The sequence below is a fragment of the Cyrtonyx montezumae genome, unplaced genomic scaffold, assembly GCF_038088225.1.
Source record: "Cyrtonyx montezumae isolate F1298 unplaced genomic scaffold, pur_monq_1.0 scaffold_10, whole genome shotgun sequence".
NCBI lineage: Eukaryota > Metazoa > Chordata > Aves > Galliformes > Odontophoridae > Cyrtonyx > Cyrtonyx montezumae.
Window position 1 is genome coordinate 6,587,890 of NW_027071826.1, and position 22,783 is coordinate 6,610,672.

A 22,783-nucleotide genomic window follows, 5' to 3' on the forward strand; every position below is an offset into this window, starting at 1 on the left:
ATGGGCATTTGTCATGATGGGAAAAATACAGAGCGTTCCCAAAGCAGGAAACACACACACACACACTGTCTGTGGCACAAACAGAGGCAGCCCTTACGGGTCCCTGAAGCTGACTTGATCCATGAGCACTCGGAGTCACAGCTGTAGTTGAGGATGCTGCTAAAGCACAGGAAGTGTTACAGGAACAGTAGTTCCTGTAGATGTCTGGAGCCATTATCTTCTTACATCCAAACCTTGTCCTTGGCTGTACCTTCTGTCACCCTGACAGCTCCAAGAAAACACTATTACTGTATTTCTAGAAGTCATGATGTTCTTTGCTTGCTCCTTCACATGTTTCTTGCAGGTCCTGTCCTGAATCTTGATGCAAGTTTGATGTCTTCCTAAGCCTTTCTGCATTTTCCTAGGTAATTAGCAACTGTGCCCTAGACATGGGAGGACCTCCTAGTTCAATGCTTATCTTAGGAAACTTTATTTCAAGCAGGTCTCTTAGCTTAATACCTTACCTGAGGGAATAAAGCACTGGGGGGAAAGAAGGGTGGAGACCCCTAACATTATTTGCTTTTAATTATTGGTGTTAGTTTCTGTTGCTAGCCTCCATATCGGCTTCTCTGCTAAACTGGGAATTGATTCTGAGACACTGCATGAGCTATCTAATGCTGAAAGGTAAAGCAGAGTTTTACATTAAGGTTTAATAGCTGGGGTTGCATTAGGTTCCTCTGCTCTGGTATTCTACAGAAGACAGAATTTCCAGAATTCATAAGGAATCAAAAGCACTGAAGTTATCTGGGAGATCTGCTTGGGTGAATGGCCGTGCCATGCTTGAAGATTCAGGTTTTTTTTCCCTTGCACAACAAGGGGGTTTGGGTTCTCACCTGAAATGTCAGGAGAGGTATGACTGGTGAGAGCTAGGCGGGGAGATGTGTGGTCCTCCTGGTCAAAATACCTATCAATGAAAGTCAGAATAGTGTAAATAGAGATATGGGGCTGCAAGGTGTTATCTTCATGGTCTGCAGTGTTTCTGGGGTGCCGGCAGCTGGGTATGCCCTACAGGTGTGGAACAGTTGATGCCATCAGGAAGGCAAGGGACATTTCAGGAGTTGGTGAGTTGGCACAGAGGCAGGATTTCCCTTGTATATGGCAGAGTGAAGCCAGATCTGGTGGGATCTGAAAGCTGACTGAGAAAACTCACCTTCCCTTCCACAAGGATGAGCTGTGCCAGCTCCAGGGGAACAGAGCAGCTTTTGGGATGTGTGTGTGTGTCACCCTCTGCTTTGATGGCTGATTCCATGATGGACAATCATTTGGATTTCCGTGAGAATCCCCGGGCTCAAGTGGGTGCTGTGAATATCTCTCAGGCTTCCACTGGGCAAATTGCAGCTTCTTTAACAAAGGCACTTTGTCATTTTCGTACATGTTTTAAATTTCTTCTTGGAGATGCATCAGGGTTTTCCTTTCTGTTTTTGTAAGTATATTGTCTCAGCATTGGCCTGGCTTTGTACTCTTGGTAACTGCTCGTTGCTCTTCCAGTGATGCCAGGAAGAGTTTTCTATTTGCTTCAGTGGGAACTGGGTTAGATCAGTCCTGGCTGTTTTTGAGAGGCCCAAGCAGAGGGCTCAGTTTAGATAGCATGGTGGGGAGCCTCGCCCGCCCTTCGCATCCAGCTTTGTTCTGTTGGATTTAATTAAATGAGCCGTACAATATTTTGCATTTTCTACTTCTGACGCAATGCAGAAGTCCTGTCTTTCTCTTAGACAGTAGGGCTCTGCATGCTCGTAATGAGGATTTACCAGCAACAACTTATTGCTGTGGTGAAATGCCAGCTTGGCAGTAGCCCATGAATCACATTCAGTGCTGTGTTCAGAGGACTGAAAGGGTGACTGCTGCTATTAATTTTGTGCTCTTTTTAACTGCCTTAGGAGAAAAACATCTTCGCAGAAAGATCAGAACTTCTTTGAGGTAAGAAAGACAGAAAGATGAATGGAGATTTTGACTGAGTGTCAGCCCAGACCAAGTCCCTCCCTTGCACATTCAAATGCTGCAGACAGCATGCTCCTTTCCTTTTGGTCCACCCAATGGATTACTTGCAGGGCAGAATACCTACAGTAAAATTTTACCTCATGGGCCTAGATTGCAGTGTCTGTAAAATACCACTCCTGTGCCCTTCAGCACAAGCCCTTTCCCCCCTGGGAACCCTCAGCTGGGGATTTTCAGTCCTGCCCTGAATCTCAGATTGCAGACAGTTCCATCACAGGTTGAGAACCCCCTGGGAAGCCTGATCTGTAGGTTTCTCATCAATGCCATCTTTATAGGAATGAAATTTCACAGTCTTCTTTCATTTCCATTGTGCTTTGCAATATTTTAAGATGCCAATAAGCTCTTCTGGTCGGCCACATACAGCTGAGTGAGGAATTTGAGCCTCTCTATGTAGCAGGGCTTTGATAATTTGGGCCCTGCTGTTTTATATTAATTTATACTTCTCAAACTTTAGAAATTCCTTCAGAGAGGAGAACTGTGTATTGAATTCCAAGGGTACACAGTAATTCCAGTGATACCATCTTTTCAGGAACCTCAGTAGAGGTTTGATTTCCTGAGTGTTGATCCAGCTTGTGGCAGGGATCACATGTCTTAAAATGGTGTGAGAAGCTAGATATTCCTATTTAGTTAGCAAGCAGATACATGAAGGTAAGATGCAATGAATTTGAATTTGTTAGTAATATTTTCTGTGATCAGAAAGCTGTCATTTGGGGTGGGAATCATCTTGTCTAATTTTGGTTGCCCAAACAATAGCTGTCCCATCAGCCTAAGCCCTCAGGCTACTTAGACAGTCATGGAGATGAGAAGAAGCTCGGCCAGGGATGAACTGTTGCTTCTTGAGACAGATGAGTGTGATAAGAGCCCCCACAGAATGACTCATCCCACCAGTCTCTTTCCATCGATTATTGAAGGAATCTGGGTGGTAATCTCTGGTTCATTTTGGAGTTCCTTGCAGTGAAGCTAAACTAAAGAGGTCAGATTCAGCAAGATGAAATCCCTCTGAGCTAACTGTGTTTCTAGCCTCATCTCTCTGTATACTTTTAAAGAAACCAGTGCTTTCAGATCTTCACTGGTAAAGTTTGATGGCAGGTTAGTTTCTGGCTTTTAGTGGAGTCATGCCAACCTGCACTGTGGGATGTGCTGGGGCTCTGAACCTTTTCCCAGTGAAAATGGGATTCGTGTTTTCAATTTAGGGTTTCTACAACTTCTGCAGCTGTGTGACTTGGCTTGTGTTCAGACGGAAGCACTTCCAAGTGATTCGGGAAGAAATCGGCAGGCTCCTTTGCTCCGACATGTTCAATCTTGCCTCAAGAGACAGGAGCCATGTTTTCCTGCAGAAAGCAGGTGACCAGACTATTGATGCAAATGCAGTGAGATTACCGTGCCAGAGGTACGCATTTGACATACTGATGAGCCCTTAGGTAACCTGCCCTGTCCGAGTACACTAAGATAACATCTGCATTTGTTTTCTTTCAAGACAAGTCCATGCCAAGCATCCACACGTAAACAGCAGGGTTCACCAGCACTCACCTGTGCTCAGCACACTGCTGCCCTTACCGAAGGAAAGCGCTCAATACCGCTCCCAGAACCACTACTGTCGGGGCAGAGACCCACAGCCCTGCTCGTGTGACTACCTACCAGAGTTCTCAGAATTGCTCTCTACCAAGTAAGGGATATTTCTTGATATAATAGATTTGGTAGTGCTGTTAGAGAGGCTGCCAGACAGCTAAGTCTTCCTGGTTGGCAGAGGGACCATTGGACAACTCTGTGATTCTGTGACAGGGAATTTGCCTACAGGAACAGGCTTCAGTGAGCCTGAAACTTGTGGTCATGGTACTCTTGGTTAACTGATTGAATTGACTACTGTCTATCCTACTGCTTTGTTAACTGGAAAGTATTATTGGGAAAGCCAATAGAAATAGAACTTTTTCTTCTGATTAAGATAAAAACAGAAAACTTCAAGCCTGAGTGTGCCATGTAAGAGGATTCTATTTTTCCCTCCGTCCATTTGTGAGTTACCTTCATTTTCTGGGTCTTCCAGAGTTCTGGCAACCTCATGAATGCACCATACATACAAAATCTTCAGGCCTATCTACAAAATAAGAATGGTGAATCCAGTATTTCCCAAAAGTTTGCTACAGATGCACATGTAATTGCTTTGTGAATGCTGTCAAACCTTGGTGCCTCCTAAGCATCTTATTTTTGTAACTTCTGCACAGTAATTGATGTGCAGACGGGCCAACCTTTTGAGGCAGTGCTGAGTTTCACTTGGACATATACTATTAGAATTGCCTGCATGCACACCAGGCAGAAACATGACATGATGTGTGAGGTGCTGTGTGAACATGTGGTTCTTTATCCCTGCAGCAGAGATGATTTCTGCAGAATGTGTTATTCACAGTCCCACTAAAGCAGGTAGCATTCTTTGCTGGTTTTCATTGGGAAATACTACAAGTTGTTTTCCCTTTCTCCTGTCTTCCTCTGCTTCATTGTGTCAAACATATTAACAACATGTTTTCTAACAGGGTGGGCATCATTGGAGCTCATTGTAGTGAGTTAAATTCCCTTTTGCTCCAGTCTGATGAGACAGTGGAAGAGGAAGAACTAGACCAAGATGAAGAACAAAGAGAAGAAGAAGGAAAACTAAAGAGTCATTCCTTTGTCCTGACCAAAGATCTGAGTCTATCAGTTCTGTGAAACCCTGAAGAAGGCTTAGTACGGAGAGAGCTGTATTCTCACGAGCAATGGCAGAAGCTGACTGTAACCAGAACAGCAGAATAAAGTTGAGTGGCATGGCTTCACATTGCAAAGTAAATAATTTTGAAACTGCAGCTTAAAAAGCCAAAATCATTTGTCAGAGGTGGGGTCGTTTAGCATACGAGGATCTGCATGGGTGACTGCAGACCCAGTCTGTAATTCCTGGTCTGTCACTAACTATTCCTTTTCTATCTTAACGCCTTCTTCTCACCATTTCTGAGAAATTATTTTACTGGCTTATTTTGGGAAGTGCTTTGACACCTGCAGGTGGGTATGATTATTGATTTTAATGTCAGCCTTCTTTTTTTTTTAAAGGATTAGCTAAGTAACCAGGAGACGTGACTTACTGTGGCCTAGAAGTTCCTGAAACTCTCCTTTTAAAGGAAATTACTCTTGAATCTTAGATATATCGTTTACTCCTGTTTTAATTTCCATCACCTCTCATTTAGTTCTAATATTTTGTAGCCTAATTTGGTAGCCAAATTTATGACTCACTGTGAAAAGAGTACAGAGAAGAGGAATCTTCTTCATATACATGATGTGAATTGGTACACTCTTTACTCAGAATTAACATTTCCAAGTTTTACATTTGCGTTCATGTTGGGCAGACAGGTTAGTGCTCTTGTGATCTTAAAAAATGGTGGCAAGACCTTCAAATGGTGCTTTGGTTGCAGGTTTTCTGGGAGTCTGGTTGGGCAACAACCTGTGCAACTGTCTCTCCAGGCTGCACAAGCTACTCCTGGATGGTGCATACCTGGCTGGACATGCAAGAGGCAATTGTGGTATCACTGCCCTGCAGCAACACGGTTTCTCTACTGTATGATGTAGCAAGATGTTGGTCAATATATGGAGCAAAGGGAGGCTGCTTCGCAGCTTCCTTCTCATGGTGTTGGGAGAAACCTTTCAGTTTCTGCTTTAGGAGGCCTTGTCTTGATCTCAGTCACCTTTGTCTGTGTCTGTATCATGCTGTATGGCACACTCTGAGTAAAACCTATTGAGTTCTGCTCTTAAGACTGCGATAGTAAGCCAAGTCCTCAGTGATGGCTTTGGGCCATCTAACAACAGCCTTGAACTTTCTAGAAGGGGTTGAGAAATACTTTGAAGTTCAGATCCTTTAGTCAGCAGAGCCCTTTCCAGGGTTACCTTCTCAGGGCTGAGCGTCTGCTTCTTCTGAGGCAACGGATGTCTAACACAGACACCCCATACCTGTTTAAGCATGTAAGCAAGGCCTGGCAGCCTTTCACACATGACAGTGAGTCATCCTTCCAGCAGGAGAGAGTGAGTCAGAAAGGGCAGTTGACAAGCTTTATTTATCGGTCTGCTGTTATTTGGCCCCAGAGAATTTCACTCTGGAAAACCCACCCTTGTTAATGATAGGCAGAGCTCAGAAGCATATCATGCGACTACTGGCTTTTATTCCCATAGGCTTTGCATGCGGTTTTATTATCAGGAAGTCACAGCAGATTGGCCGTTTCCATTAATTTCTCTTTTTAAAGATACTCTGAACATGCCAGCTGTATCAGAACAACTTGCCCAACCTCGGGTTACCATAAACAATACAAATTCAAGTGCCTCTGGGTGATGAAAAGAGCCGGGGGTTCTGTGCAGCAGCATTTACTGAGTTCCCATTTACTTTCTTCTCTTAGGGCTGATTTGTTCAGAGCTTTAATCGAATGCTGCTAGCATAGCCTAGTGTCTTGATTGGCTTTTGATTACGGTTCTGCCACTCACAGGCTCCATATAGGGTGTGTCAGGCTTTCCAGTGTACGTGTCTATTTTCAGAAGTTATTTTGCTCTGTTGTAGAAATTCACACCAAGAAGAAAGTTGGCAGGAAACTTTGCAACTCAGAGATGGAAAAAGAAACAGGGGAAAAAAAAGAGAGTCTGCCTGATGATTAATGAAGAAAACTCTGCCCTGACTTTGTGCTTGGGAGAGAGTTGGCACTGCAGTGGAGAGATCCATCGAGATGTGAGGTGACTGTTCTGTGTAGCTGAGGTACAGAAAGAAGCAGTGTAAGCTTCATCCGTTCTACCTGTGTTGCAGAGGGGTTCAGGGCAGTAACCCATGAAGGTAGCACTCAGCAGCAGTGCTACAAGGCTCAGCAATCTGAGCCCACATGGCAGAGCCTGGGGCTCTTGCAAGTTCTTTGTGATCCTGTTGGTTCATCTTGTTCTGTTAGAGGCTGGTGCAGTGCCTGATATTCAGGGAAAAGCAGTCTTAGCCTGCTCGTTTTACTCTGCAGGAAAGGTAGGCCAAAAGCAGCACTTCATCAGCAGATGAAGACAGGTTTTGTCCAATTTAACTTGGATTCATACATGCATTCATGCAGTTAAATTTGCTGCACAGGAGACTAACACTTCCATATGCCTTTGGTAGTACAGCTTTTTGCTCCTAGCCACATGGGGACTTAACAGATGCTGCAGTGGTGAAAGGCACCATCTTGTTTCACAATCCTGCCAATATCCCTCCTCTGCCTCCTCTGAGTCCACCATTTTACTCCATCTCCTTTGCCCTCTCAGCTACACAAGAGATTCAGAAGTCCTTGACAGAGCTCTGAAGATCCTTCTCATTGCTCCTGTTTGTTCTGCTGCTCATCTCCCTCTCAAAGCCAAGCTGTACCTACCAACCAGTCAGCCCAGGAGAAACAGCAGCTCCTTTGTGCAGAAAACTGACACCATCACCTCAGTTGCTCCTCACCAGGGGACAGGCGTGATGCTTGTGATGCCTTTTTACCTCCAGGTGTGCTAGGGGAAAGAGAGTGGCAGTCAGACTGGAAACTGAACCAGGCAATGATTTGCACTAGGAGAGGATGTTGTCAGTCTGGATTTTCTTAAGCAAGGCTTCCAAATGGTAGTGGCATGTGTAGCTGTGCTGGATGGGACTGGAACCTCCATCTTGTAACTCATGCTGGAAATGTCACGCACCAGTTATGGTTCTTGTGGCTCAGGCTATATCAGAATGTTTGCAGTGAGATTTTTACAGTTTGCAGCAGAAATAAAACAAAGTGCAATTCACAGAATGTGAAGATATTCTTACTCTGGCTCTTCTTCATGTGAGAAAGCTTGAAAGAACAGGCTGTAATTATCCTGTCATCTGTTACAGCCCTTCTATTTGGAAGAGATGACAGTATTAATGCAGTGTGTTTCTTGGTGTCATTATTTACAAAACAATAGACATCCTTTTTTCCTTTTCCTTGAATACAGTAGAAACAACCACAAACAAGTTGTTTCCACACACACGTTCCCAAATCTGCTGGTCCCAACAAGGTCTGACTTGGAAAGAGTTCCCTCTGTGATGCTCCTTACTTTTCTCCCTCCTGTGCCAAGCCAACACAAGCACGTCAGCCATAGCTGTGTCTAGGCAAGTATGGCAATTCCTGAATTTGCAAAATCCTGCTGTGGAAACTACATCTCTGGGAGAGGGTTTCCACTGTTCATCTGTCTTTACTATGTTATAAAGGATAGTTATTCCTTCTACTGAACCTGGCGTAGGACGCATGACATGTTTTTACTATGTTATATGGATATTGTGGAGTGAAGACTTGCCCAAAGGCTGCTATTAGCATTTCTCAGTGTAATAATCAAGAGAAGGAGTTGCAACATCTAATTTAGGTGTTTATAGCAGGTCATCTTAAGATAGTGCCTAGATCTCTATATTGATTGTACTGGGAGACACGGTATTGCAGACCTGGGTAGGCAAGGGACTGACCCACCCTTTGTCCTTTGTCCTCAGAAGCTGTAAGAGCTCTCGTGCCCGAAGCGCTGTGATTTGTGCTTTTTAGGAAAGAGGAGGGTGAGATGTCAGAGATGGTTGTGCTCTGTACAGAGAGGAGCAGCTCAGATAGTCCTGCTATGCACTGTGTGATGGGCTGGTCAGAAGCTTATGGGACAGGATCAGGTAGGCATTTGCTACAGATCCCCTTGTCAAAAAGACGAAACAGATGAAGCCTTCTCAAGAAACATGGAATAAATGTCAGTGTTTCAAGTCTTGACTTCTACAGGAGATACTATCTGTTGTGACATCTGCTGAGCAGGAAACAGCAGGGCACAAACAGTTCATGTTTCCTGAGTGGGTCAGGGTCAATGGATGCTGCTGGTAAGGATGTGAAAAACAACAGGAATGATTTCTACAGGTGTGTTAGCAGTGAAAGGAAAACCAAGAAGGTGTGGATCCACTGCTGAATGGTGCAGGTGAGCTAGATGAATAACATGGAAATCTGCATTTTCTTTGTCTCAGTCTTTACTGTTATAGTCTGTTCCTGGTTATCCATGTCAAGTGACAGAATTTGGAAGATAAGGATACTATCTATAGTAGAAGATGGTCACTCTGGGGTGGCTTAGATAAAATGGACATACACAGATCCATGGGACCAAATGGGAGGAAGTTCAGATAGACATAAGGAAGAATATTCTTTGTAGTGAGTGTTCTCAAGCACTGGAGCAAGTTGCCTATAAGTGTGTTGAATTTCTACCCTAAAAGGAACTCAAAACTCAGCTAGGTAGGGCCTTGAGAGACCTGCTCATTTATTGGGCAGAAAATTGCATAAGAGTCCAGCAGAAGTCATTTCCAACCTATTTTTTTCTATGATTCTCAGTAGATGTCTGAACATATTCTGAAAAAGTCATTTGGAAGTGAGATATGTGTGCCTTAAAATGTGCAACATCAAATGCAGCATGGCCCAAATGCCACCCAGCCCTTGAATGGGCCCATAGGCCATGGAAGTACAGAGGAGAAGGTAATAGTGGTGGTGTAGGGAATGCAGCCAGTAGAAAGGTCTCTGACCTTGGGCCAGGAGGATTAGTAGCACTTAAACAGTGCTCTCTTCTGCTCTCTCACCCTGTAGATGTACTGTAGGTATTCCTGATCAGGTACTCCTGATCCTCCCAATGCTCAAGGTATTGATGTCACACTCTGAAGCCTTCACGAGTCCCTGACAGCTCTCTGTCCAAGAGCCCTGGGTAGCCTGAGCTCTGAGTCAGTGCTGACACTCGTTTGAGCAACTGTGGCAGCTGGGAGCTGATGTGTTCTTGTTTCACCCAGCTGGCAGCAGTTACAATAGCAGCACAGAGTGCAGGGAAGGTTTTGCCAGGGGGTTAGTCACCAGCAGACACACTGTCTAAGCTCCCTGGGCAAATACTCTGTTTCTAAGGTGGGCTGGCACCCACCCTGCTGTGTCTTCACAGCTCTTGCTACCTGACCTGGGAACTCTGGGCATACCTCTAGTGCACACTGAAACAGATGCTACGAAGGACTCAGTTTCTTGCAGTGCTTTTGCTTTGTCCCTGAGCAGCTCCTGCTTCAGGTGGTGTCACACACAGCTGATTCAGCAGGTTCACACCCACAAGGAAGCTACCGTAAGTATTTCAGGTTTAATTTAGGCTAATTTAGGTTTAATCAGTATTCTGGGCCTTTTGTCATTCTTGATTTCAACACTATTTCAGAAGGGCTGCCTTTTGGGCTATTGGATCCTCTACAGACTACTGGTTGGAAGCAGTTTTTCCAGGCTTTTATCTCTACAAATGAGACACTCTGACCCCTTCTGCCTGGCCAGGAGGAGCTACAATGTCCTGGAGCCTCTCTCCATGGATGGTGAAATCTTGGGGAGTAAAGTCCCAAAAGAACAAAGCTTAACTCTGCAGTAAGAACTACACCTTAAACAAGGTAAGTTGTTTGTGCCTATTAGTGATTAAACAGACATTTTCTGTCATTTCTTTGAACAGTCCTTGATGTTGAGTCTGAATTACTGGCTGACAAAAGTTCTAACCTCAGTCCTTCAGCGCAAGTTGTATGACCATGGAAATGTGAGAAAACTTGCTGAGAGCATATCTGCATTAAAGTAATAGGCTTTGGTGCAATTCTAAGAGTTGATTTCCAAACAGGGTTTAATTTCTGTGTTGATCTGTGCTTGCCATGCCTAGAACTGTATTTGGTTGGACTAGATGGTCTTAGTGGTCTTTTTCAACCTTAATGATTCTTTTTGAAGTTGTCATCCTTCTCTCCGTGGTCAGAACTGCTGCGATTGGAGTACTGCTCAAGAGGGGACAGTTTTTTAGGGAAAGGCCAACTGATACACAGCATCATGCAGAAGTTTGGTCACAAAGCAGGGAAACTGGGTAAAACATCCAGGAGCTCAGCTTAAGTATCAAGAATCCCTTATAGCTTAAATGATCTTATGTATGATACAATAAACGTCACAGGATAAGAATTGTCTCTTGATACATATATATATAGCAAAGATCAGTGTCAGGTTCCTTTCAAAGTAAACAAGGTTGTACCCAAGAGAGCAAGAGTTATTACATGAGAACAAACAGCCAGATTTGCTGTGAAGTTTGGATTTCTACATGATGTTCTACTTTAAAACAGAATAAGCAAAAAAAAAAAAAAACAAGGAAAGCAGTGAAATAGTAATTTTGTAGTGTATAAGAACTGAATTCAAGTGTTAAGAGCACTTACAAACATCATTATTAATACAAAAGCATTGCTTTATCTTCAAAATGAATTCTAGATGGGAACCTGCGTCAGTTCCACTGAAGACCAGAAACATGTCTGTATATTATGTTTTGACAGAATATTCTTCTGTGATTACACATTCTGGTCCCCTTGGACCAGAATATCATCCAAGCCAAGCCCGTCCCTGATGAATTAATATCAATGGAGTCACATGGCAGGATTGTGACTCTTCCAGTACCCATTAGTCCAGGATTAAATTGGCATTGAATCGGCCTAGTCTGCAGAACAAACTCCTGGCTCTCATTCAGTGCACTCACTGCAACAAAATGGGCATTTTGGACCTGTCTCATCCTTCTGTCCCTCACTTCTCTAGCACCATGGACTTTGGTGAGGTACATTCAGGCAAAACACCCAACTCACTTCAGCTTGTATCTTTCTGCCACTTCCCTGCTACTCAATGAGATCACCCTGTTGTATGTTTTAGTTCATTTGCACCAACCATAAAATCACTGAAGTAGAAAAAGGCCTCTAATATCTTTGCCCACCACCAACCCATCCATCACACTCACTAACCATGTCCCTCCATGCCACATCTCCGTGGTTCTGGAACACCTCCAGGGATGGGGTCTCCACCACCTCCCTGATTCTGATCCCTCACCACTCTTCCTGGGGTAAATTTTTCCATATATCCAACCTGAATTTCCTCTGAGGTTCCTATCTCCTCTGGAGCACAGTGCCCAGCTGAAACTCCCAAAAGTGGGAGCTGCTGAAGAGCCTCTGTGGCTGCAGGGAAGGGAGGCAAAGGAACCCATACAGGTTCTGGTGTCCTGTTACCCACAGTGTACTTACCACTGGGTCCCACCTTCTCAGCCTCACAGGGACAGAAAGGAGCTCCATGGCTTTGGAGTTGTGCATGCTTTTTGCCACTCAGGGGAAGGCTAAGGCTGTGACAACAGGTACACGCCAGCAGAAGGTACTTTCAGTGCACAGCATGGAGTTATTTTGGTCTTTTAAAATCCAGTACCTATGCTATTTATCTTTGAGCTCCTTTTTCTAGCGCTGGGCCTATTTATACTCACACAACCATAGCACCCTCTGTTATGGCAATAATTCTTCATGCAGTGGCATTTGTAGCAGTGAGCAGAAAGCAGAAGCTGTTCCCCTGCAGTGGCTGGTCGTCCAGGGGATGTTGGCAGTGTGTCAAAGAAGTCAGGAACTCTCAGAAAAGAAAAGGAAAGAGGGAAACAGAACTCATAGGCCAAGAGGCAAAGGTATTCCCATAAAGGCTTAGTGGTTTTGCCAAGACAATTAAAATTATTTACAAGGAATCAAGTTGGTTTAGAGAAAACTTGGAGGTCTGTGAATGTCAAGAGCTCCTCACCCTTACAAGGTAAAGGTTAGTGCTGTGCTTCGTATCATTACTTCCCGAGGTACCCCATGCTTAGCAAATTCCTCAGCTTACTCAATTTGTGCTCCAATGATGCTGTTCTAGTTTACAAAAGGGAAAGTAGCTACACCCAGCTGCCATTTTACTCTTTTCAGGAAAGAGGTGATGCAGGGGGATAGCAGATTCAACCTTAGTTCATTCATTAATATTTACATCAAGTAAATGAGAAATGAGCCAGTCTTTTGGCTGTCCTGTGACAAATGTAAGCTTATTTTGTTTGTTTGTTTGTTTGCTTTCCCAGGGAACATAGGAAAACGCAAAATCCTATTTGGTAGTACTGTGCAATAACCAAGGCACACATAGCATCTGGACCTGCATGCTCTGTTGGTAAGTGCCTGCCTGTTCAGAGGGACGCAAGTTTCCTGGCACTGGCGCGAGCAATAGCTCAGAGCTTTTTGAGGATTAAGCCTTGGTTCTCTGTGCTGGCATTCTCTGTAAAGGTCAGTTAGCCTTTCCTGTGTACCCTGTCAAACTCACTGACACTGAGCCCCTTTCCTTTGCTAAAAATGATTCAAGCCTTGGGATATGCTCTTGACTAATGAGCTATTTTGGTTTCCGAGCCAGCTGTTTCATGGGTGCAAATCGATGTAGCACTGATTTGAAGTAAGAAGAACCAACTTGGGCTTTGACATCCTTAGCTGTTTTTCCAGCGTATCTGTTTTGGCAAACCCTCTTAGCACAAACAGAGCTTATATCCCTGTCGCCCCAGCTTGCCACCGCCCCATCTGCATGGGTAAGCCACTCCTTCAGTTCACAAACTTGCTGAGGGGGATTAAGGGTACTGTGAGCAAGTTTGCCAGTGACATCAAGCTGCGTGATGTGGCAGGGAAGGGAAAGGACTGCCATCCAGAGGGGCTTTGACAGACTTGAGAAGTGCGACCATGTGAACCTCGTGAAGTTCAACAAGGCCAACTGTGAGGTCCTGCACCTGGGTCGGAGCAATCCCAAGCATAAATACAGGCTGGGTGGAGAATGGACTGGGAGTAGTTCTGAGGAGGTGTTGATTGATGAGGAGCTCAACGTGAGTGGGCAGTGTGTGCTTGCAGCCCAGAAAGCCAACATCAAAAGTAGTGTGACCAGCAGGGTGAGGGAAGTGATTGTCACCCTCTGCTCTACTCTGCTTTTTGACAGACCTCACCTGCAGTACTGCGCTCAGCTCTGGGGCCTGCAGTATGAGGATGTGGACCTGTTGGAGTAAGTCAGAGGGCTGGAGCACCTCTACTGGGAATCCAAGCTGAGAGAACTGGGGTTGTTCCGACTGGAGAAGAGACAGTTTTAGAGGGATCTCATTCTGACCTTCCAGGGCCTACTGGATAGGGACTCTGTCGGGGAGTATATTGATAGGATAAAGGTTTATGTCTTTAAACTAAAGGAAGGTAGATTTAGATTAGATATAAGAAAGGACTTTTTCAGTGTGAGGGTGGTGAAGCACTGGAACAGGTTGTCAGAGAAGTGGTGAATGCTCCATCCCTGGAGGTGGTCAAGGACACTTTGGGTGGGGTTTGGGCAGCCTGAGCTGGTGGGAGAGGTCCCTGCCCATGAGGTTGAAACTGGGTGATCTTTAAAGTCCCTTCCAACCCTATCTATAAGTCTGTTATATCATTCTATGAAACCCAGGTTTTGAATTCCTTCTTGTACCAGGTTATGTCCATCCTTGAATGGGTTCTTCCACCTGATCCTTTCCTTCCTCCATGGTCAAAGAAATCTGTCTCTTGGTCTGTGCCTCTGTGTAACAATCCAAGAGTGCCAAATAATGTATACAGGACTTTGAGTATCCGTATCTCCCTTTCATAGCTAGAGAACTTGGGCAATATATGTCAGGTAGCCCAAGGCCATGAGGAAAGCTGTGACCAAACCTGCAATTACAAGCAGTTTTCTGACTTCCTCTGTCTTAGGCGTTAGAGCAGTCATCATGGCTCTCTCCTACGCTTGTCCTTACACACACTAATGACTGTTTTATATTTAACGATTTCTGACATGAGCTTGTTATCATTGTATTCAGATGCTATCTGAGAAAACCATCCTTTCTCTTTACTAAAGTGATGGAAGCATATACTTCTGGCGCAGTTTGGCTTCTTCAGCTAATTAACCAGGAAAGTATTTTTTTCATTGCTGAATCGTTTTCAATTATTGAAATCAACACCAAGACAAGCACGTTCATATAACGTTTATCTACTGATGAATCAGAATTGTGAATACACAATCCAGACTTCTTACATCAGTTCAAACACACCAGACATTCCTTCATTGAGTTTTGGGAAAAAAGCTATCATGGACAGCTAATGCAGCAACAGTGTATTTTATACCTATCTGACTTATACTCTAGTTTTAGTGTAGGAATATCTGAAGCACATATCAGTGAGTCATTTGTTGAAGTATTGAATCTTAAAGCAAGGAAATCATTTTGCTGATTGAATTTCTTTGCTTTCTAGTATGTGTCATGGAAAACTTTGGTCATTGTGCCAGACCTTGCCTCTGAGGAAGGTCATATTCTTTTACCACCTCCTGATTAGCAAAATACTTGAAACTCCCTTCCCTACTTTTAATTAGTAAGCACGATTGAAACCTCTGTGGGTATTTCCAATAGTTGCTGGAATGCTGAGGCAGTAGACATTTACTTGTTCTGGCCTGCTGGGCTGGAAGGTCCCAGAACAATTTGTTTACATGAAGTTTCCTATTATGATGAAATTTGCCGAAGACACCACATTTGGAGGATGCTATTTCTGCTAACGTGGTGAGAAGTGCTGTGATGATCTTTTAGACCTTCAGAACTGGCTAGTTTTTGTCATGTGGCTCTCAGGCACATTTTCTAGAGCAGAGATAACACAAAACCTTTTGCACCCCTAAAGGAAGCGTCAGCTAGGTGGAATTATGTGATAGTGAGGAACCAAAACAGCAGGACTGTGGATGGTGGGAGGCTTGATGGATCGTGGTCCTGTGGCAAACAACAGGCTGAAACTTATAAACCAGCTCCTCTGTGAAACTGCAGGGAGCTAGGTGGTAACTCCTGAGCCTGGCTTTCTCACTGAGACCTCACAGGGCAGAGGCAACATCCCATGGATCGTGGTTCAGGAGAGCAGTGGGGAAGAAGGGCCTTTCATTTGTTGTTGTGATGCCCAACTCAAGCTCTTTGTGAGGACATTGCTCATTCATTTATTTATTTTCACTGTTCCCAAGCTAACTGTGGGATTTACTCTTTGAAAAAGAAACAATCAGGCAAACAAAAACAAAACACCACAACAGCCTTTCAGTTTTGTTATTAAAAAAAGAAAAAAAAATGTAGCAGGATGCATGTAGCTATTAAATTAGAATGTTTATTACTTGCTCATTTATTCCTTAAACTATGAGAAGAATTTCTTTTCCTTCTGATCTTTCCCAGCCTGGTTCTGTCTGGGAAAGCTGATAATATCTCACTTTAAAACAGCTATTTCTCATTCTGTTTTGGGCAGACATGGTGTTGCAAATGAAAGGTGACCGTAGGAGGAGTGGCGAAAATGTCGTTGCTCTATGGGCTGATGATTATTAGTCACAGTATATATTGGGAAAGGCTCTTCATAATTTTATATGCCACAAAAATAGTTTGTTTTTGTTCTGTGCCTGATGAATTGCTGTTTCAGCTGGATGTTTGTTGCAGCTTGTTTGATTACAAAATCTTTGGTCATCTGGATAGTATTTCTGTAGCACGGGTGAGAAGTCATGGAAGTAGCACTAAAGCTTTATTAGGAAGAAAGTTCTACTGTTGCTGTTGAACATGAGATAGACTATGAAGGGGAAGACAGGATATGGTAGAAATGCCAACACTATAATTTAAATCTATTTTGGACATCCTTTCCACTCTCATTATATATGAAACCCCTTTCAGTAGGGGCTTTACACAACGTGGGTGAAAAATGTATGGAATTTTCCTTTCCAAAGGAAATCATATACTAATTAAAGTTAACATTTTCTGAAACACACCATGCATATGGGTGTGGGATTGAACATGCAGAGGGCACTCTGAAATCCTTCTCGTGCTGTTATTAATAAGCAAACTTTACTAACAACACACATTATTGGCAAGATTGTTGTGTAACATACTTGTTTCAAAAATAATGGTTTTGTGTCATTCTCAGCAATATGGTAAAAATATAATTCATGTAAAGAACAGCAGTTCAGAAAGGGACTGAAGACCTCATTGTTTAGTGGAATACATCATCTGCTGACTGGTCTGTTCAGTTTGGGCTCCAGAGTGTAAACTCCAAGGTCAGGTTTTTTATAATCTTGGTGTGAGCTGACTGATTGAAGCACGCACAATGGAAGGGCAAGCCAAAGGCTGCAGATCTTACTGGCATTTTGTTCTACCAGATTCTCAATTTTAATTGACTGAAAAAGAAACCCAGACCTTTTCATATGAGACTGGAAAGGAGAGCTCAAAACTGCCAGCAGTTGGTAGTCTGAATTGGTAGCACCTGGAAACAGAGAGCTAAGACATGAACAGTGATTCCTTCCATAGTGGTACTGGTTCCCATGGTTGTCCCCTACTCTGACTGACAGCTGCCAACACTCATCAAAGAGAATGCACTGTGAAATACAGGAGAGAGAGGTGATCCCAGTCCTTTGAGTAGAGCAGAGATCGACACTGCCACGGTTACAGTGTTCCCCCTTTGCACTACTGCCATGGACAATTTTCCCAAGAAATGCCTAGATTTCTGCTTTGGGAAGGACTTTTTTTTTTTATTCTGGAGGTGCAAAAGAGATTTCCTACCACTAGGGGAGAGTGAGGATGAACAGATCTGGCTTGCAGTGTTATAGGGTTTTTCTTTCAACCTATTTTTTTTTTAAATCAAACAAACGTACTGAGAAAAAAATGATGAGAAATGCTTCACTTTGAAAAACGTGGCAGTTTTCTTTTCCTTTTTTTTCTCTCAATATTCCTTTTTGGTAACTTCACACACAAAAAAGTTATTTATTTATTTATTTATTTATTTATTTTTAGGCTGACTCAAATGATCGGCATGAAATGGTCTGATTTAGTCCAAACAATTTTTATGCTGCCCTTTGAAAAAAAATGTGAGGTCATCTCATTTTATTCAGCTACTTCATACTAGGAAAACTGCCAAATTCTTGCAAATTTTCCAGAGGCAAGAAAGGATTATGCAGTGGTATCTCTAAAGGCTAGTGTTGTTTTTATTTAGCCCACTCATGGCTTCAGACAGTGGGCAACGACCCCCAGTACTGACTGAGGGTTTCTTCAGCACTGGCTTGACTGGCATATTGGAGGTACTGGGAATCACTCAGAAGAGCAGGCAGTGACATGCAGCTCACTGAAAGGAGAGTACTTGGTTGGTTTTTGTGACCAAACAGGAGAGAAGGACTTTTAACATCAGCTCTAATGTAGCTAGCCAATCCCTGTTTAAGAGGCTGTTTTTTTCTTATAATCCTATTTATGACTTCCTAGCTATCATTTATGAAGGATCATCACTATCTCAGGCACTTTACAGGCACAGTTTTTTAACTGCATTTTTAACAGCATTGCTTTTATCTTAATGCTAAGCAGACAGTCCACTTTTGTTTGACTACTTTTCCAAATTTACTCTTCCAAACTAAAGGAAATTCATCTTTATTTTTCAGTGCACTTCTAGTTTTCCTCTCCCTAGTTTGATCTCGTGGTTTGTAATTCCAAATTTGGAAAAAAAGGAAATTGTCAATGAGACATATGGCATGCTCTTGCACTTGAATGTACAAATCCATTCGGTGTAATATCCCTTTTTCTTTCCCTGTCAAAGGGATAATCACACTGAGTGAAAGCCTTGCTTTCAGTCTCTGTAGAAAATGTGTTTGCACCAAAATATGCACTCACTGTGCACACCCAAAAAAGAAAAGGCAATTACAGGTAGGCATTTCAGTTCAATTTCTAGGTACAGGGGAAGCTGCTTATGTAGGCAGCGTTCTCTGGTGGTGAGCGATGGCTTCATGAACATCTGAACAAGCAAGTTTCAGAATACAAGAGCTGCCATCAAGTGGAGTTACACTTTTCACAGGAACTATATCCTGTAGTTGCAGCCCAAGGTGATGGCAGCTTCCAGTTATTCAATACAGAATAAAACCAATACTTTCCCGAAGAGAGTTTCCACTTAAATGACTGCCCTGAATAGATTTCTATCATTTTATCGCTGTATATATGAAAAATTAATTGAGCGGCATCCCCACAGAGACATTTTTCAGGCTGTGGCCATGGCTGGTTAGCGTTGTCGTTGTCTGGAGAAAGAATTGCTCTCGTGAAATTCCCCTGATGGAGAGGAGCTGTAAAAGAGAAGTGTAGGATCCTGACCGACATGAAGAAGGTGAGAAGGGAGCAATTAATTATGCACAACTCTTTATAGCATGAGAACTGAGCACAATCAGATGAAATGTTTAGACTGTTTTTAAACTTTTTTCACTTGCTACTCAGCTAAGCTGTGATAACCCCTAAATCACCGGATATTGGTTAGCACACACATTTAAACAAATGGACTCAACAAACAGATAAATGTCTCCTAGTGCTTATTAACCTTCAGCTGATGAAATTCTGAAGTTGCAGGTTACTAGAAACTATGAGGACATAATGTTTTTACCTTGCTCTGTTTACATCCTTCCCAAAAGCACTCGCTTATCAGCTGTACCTTTTCAGGTAGTACGTGTTTGTGCAGAGATCAGCTAGACAGTGCTACTGCACACAGCTTCCATTGGTTTGCTGATGAGACACTTCTCAAGCTGCTGATTGCTTTTGGGCCTTTTTACCCAACACCTTTGGACTTTCCCTCTGCTGATTTCTCAGTGAGTTTTCTAAGCCGTAGTATGTGAAGTTTCCCCTCGCCTACTAAGAACTGTACAAGGCAGAGATCCTGGGAAGGGAACTGTGACAGTCATGTGGTTTCTCTGCCATTTACTTAGGAATCGAGGCTCAGTCATGGCGTGCTATCTCTGAGCAGCAAAGATGTGATTGCACAGAGATAAGTGCAGTTGCTCACCAAACCTCTTTGCCACATGATTTAACAAATGCCAAAAACTTCCCTTCTTGAAATGATTTTCCCAAAGTAATTTTTTTAACGTTTTTTTAATGTACCGTTTATTGGTGAATGTCTAGAAAACAATGTTAGGAAATAATTAGAAAAGGCGTGGACAAAAGCGACAAAAAAAAAAAAAAAAAAAAAGGAAATCAGATGGAAAATCAGTCTTGCGTGTGGGAAGCATTGCAGCTCCTCTGCCATTTCATTTTCCTTGGGTGCCCTCTCGCGTCCATCGCTAGTACAGCCAAATTTAATCCATTTCGAAATCGTTTGTTCCTTCCTGTGTCAAATTCCTATAGCTCCAAAGAGTCAGTGTGCAAATTTTCAGGTTGCATGCATAATTTGTCCTTTTTTTTTTTTTTTCTTTAGGACGGTCCGGGACCAAAGCAGGTTTTCTCTGCTTGCATTTTGCCTCCCCTGCTACAGGCACAGCCAACTCCTTGCGAGATTTCAGCCAGGCTCGTAGCCCTGCCTTTGAGATAAATGAGCACAGCTGTGATCCCAGAGAGCTGAGGATGCTTACATGCTCACAGCAGCTGATTGAGACCATGGCTCGTACTTGGACTAAAAATATTTCCCACATGTGGGTGTGTTGGGTGGCTCAACACACAGAAGGTTCAGTTGTGATGAAAAGGCACAGAGTCAATGGGTTTTCTGTCATCTGATATTAGGCATCTGCTTCAAATCAGTATATTTATAGAAGGAGACTCATTCCTTGCAGAAGCACAGTGATGTGTTGTCACCTTGCTCTAGCATGTTCCCTGCTGTGCTGCTCAATGTCAGTGAGCAGAGTGGGATTCCCTCACACTCCAGCCAGGTTTTGTACATCCCATTGCCATTCTTCCTTCTGCTGCACAGGAGAAAAAGCAAACGAGGGAGTTCCTCTCTTTGAAACCTCAGCAGATGAACGCCAAACATGCGTACCCATGAGTGGGTTATATCTGGGGTTCCTGAAGACACGGAAGGAAATGGGTCAGTCTGGGCTAACAGACATCCTGATCACTATTTTATTTATTTATTTTCATTTAAGAGTGAAAATAAGAGGCATGAAATATGAGGGCAGGTGAAATGGAAAATAGATTATTTTCTACTCTTAATTAAAAGGGTAAAATAGCATGGGGAATGGGGTTCTGGCAAGACAGCTTTTTAATGTCAGCTCTAACTGATGCAAGCTTGTGACAATTTACTGAAAGATTATTATTTGTTAACTTAAATGAACTGAGTAAGCAATACTGATCAAAAAGAGTGTAGTTAGCCCTCTTGTAAACAGAAAGGATAAAGATCTGCTGGGGATGAAGAATGACAAATTGGCCAGTGGGTGATCATATGGAGACATTTGAATATTTCAGAATATATCTTGTATAAGAAAGCTTTCATGAGCAGGAGGCAAAGGATTTTAGTTTTCAGGACGGAGAGCACACCATCTTTCATCAGCACTAACCTCACCTTATGAGAAGATAAAGATTTAAACACGCGTCCTTACTCCGTATTTTGTTAGATGAGGTTTTCTTTTCCTGGCACAGCGGCGGTTCGCGATACTCTCACTACCGCCCTCTGCTGCTCACATTCAGAATGAAAAACTCCACACCTGCCTGCGGCTCCCAGGAAAGCCAGGTAACATCAGCAATGAAACCACCGATAATTTTGGGATGAGGATGCAAAATTCTAATAATGGATATGACTACATTAATTCTGTCTAAGTGAGATAAGAAGAAACCTCCTGATGGAAAGGTGTTTCATAACTGCTGCAGGATTTCTTCTGTTTGTGTCTCTGCTGGGGAAACAATATGACAAATGACCTAATGTAAATGAGCTGTTTTTAATTAAAATATTCCGACATTTTAGAGACTTCTCTGAGAGAAAAAATATCGATTTCTTTTTTTTTTTCCTCCTCCTATAAACAATAAAAATATTTGTGTATTGAGGATATTTATTTTCTCTAATATTACCAAAACAATCTGTTATTTTGTGAGCTCTCACTTGGAGTTACGGCATCACAAACAGCAGGAGGAGCTTCAGTAAGGAAACAAACACCAGAAGAAGGAATCTTCAAAAACCTAAAGTTCTTATTTTCACAAATCCATCTCAGAAGAACAAGTCCAGTAAGAAGGGAGCCAAACTGTGTCTATAGAAGCATAGTCTCCATGATGATAATGCTATTTTTTTTTTTCACAGAAGCCCAGAACTTGCGAAGCTCCAGGCATGTGACAGAAGCTCACACCTAAGAGATGCTCAGTCCTGCCTGGATGGCACAACACAGCTTTATTAAGTGCCCCACTGTGTGTCTAAATGTGCTGCAGCAAGTAATTTCGCACCATGCGTACAGGCAATTCACAGAGATCTGTACGTAGTACTGGCTACATCTGAGCCACTTGGGGAAGACATACTGACAGTAATGAGCTTGTAAGGTCAAATGCTTCCACATCAGTGGGCTTTTGTATTCAAATGCCAATAGTGAAAGTCCATACAGGCACCCTGCTGCCCTATCTTTTGGCTCAGCTTCAGTCTGCAGAGTGCCACTCAGGTTGGTGGCACACCAATTGAGTACTAAAGTGAGCAATTTCTTTCTTGAGTGAAAATGCAGTTCAGGTGTTTCCAGAATTAATAGCCACGAGTTACACTGGGCTATAAACTTTACTACTGTGGTCCCTCAGTAAGGCAAAACTCAAAAGAGCTTTACTGGAACAGATTATGTTCTGTAACATTTCTGTTTATTATTGTAAAATGATCAAATTGGATTTGATTGATGAATTAGTAATATTTGAATCAACAGTAACATTTGAAGCATTGCAGAGAAGGCTACAGAGATGATTAGGAGCCTGAGGCATCTCCCTTCTGAGGAGAGGCTGAGAGATATGGGACTGTTCGGTCTGGAAGAGACTGTGAGGGTCTCTCATCACTGTTTATAAATATCCACAGGTCAGGAGTCGAGTGGATGGGGCCAGGCTCTTTTCAGTGGCGCACAGTCACAGGACAAGGGGCAACAAGCACAAGACAGGACACAGAGGTTTCATATGAACGCGAGAAGGAACTTTACCGTAAAGGTGACAGTGCTGAAACAGGCTG

The 22,783-nt window shown here is 43.1% G+C and overlaps 1 protein-coding gene and 1 long non-coding RNA gene across 2 annotated transcripts in view; both read left to right on the forward strand.

The window, feature by feature from the left end:
• ZBTB1 (zinc finger and BTB domain containing 1) overlaps positions 1–4,844 on the forward strand; it is a 53,715-nt gene extending 48,871 nt beyond the window's left edge. Inside the window, exons 7-10 of the mRNA XM_065749073.1 lie at positions 1,917–1,956; positions 3,228–3,424; positions 3,512–3,700; positions 4,560–4,844. Of these exons, the coding sequence (XP_065605145.1) occupies positions 1,917–1,956; positions 3,228–3,424; positions 3,512–3,700; positions 4,560–4,731 (598 nt within the window). The 3' untranslated portion in view covers positions 4,732–4,844. The remainder of the gene's footprint in view (positions 1–1,916; positions 1,957–3,227; positions 3,425–3,511; positions 3,701–4,559) is intronic.
• Positions 4,845–10,278: 5,434 nt separating this feature from the next.
• LOC136056786 (uncharacterized) lies at positions 10,279–20,887 on the forward strand. Its single transcript, XR_010622971.1, has 3 exons — positions 10,279–10,453; positions 12,931–13,016; positions 20,087–20,887. It is a non-coding gene; the product is annotated as an uncharacterized LOC136056786 (long non-coding RNA).
• The last annotated feature ends 1,896 nt before the right edge of the window (positions 20,888–22,783 follow it).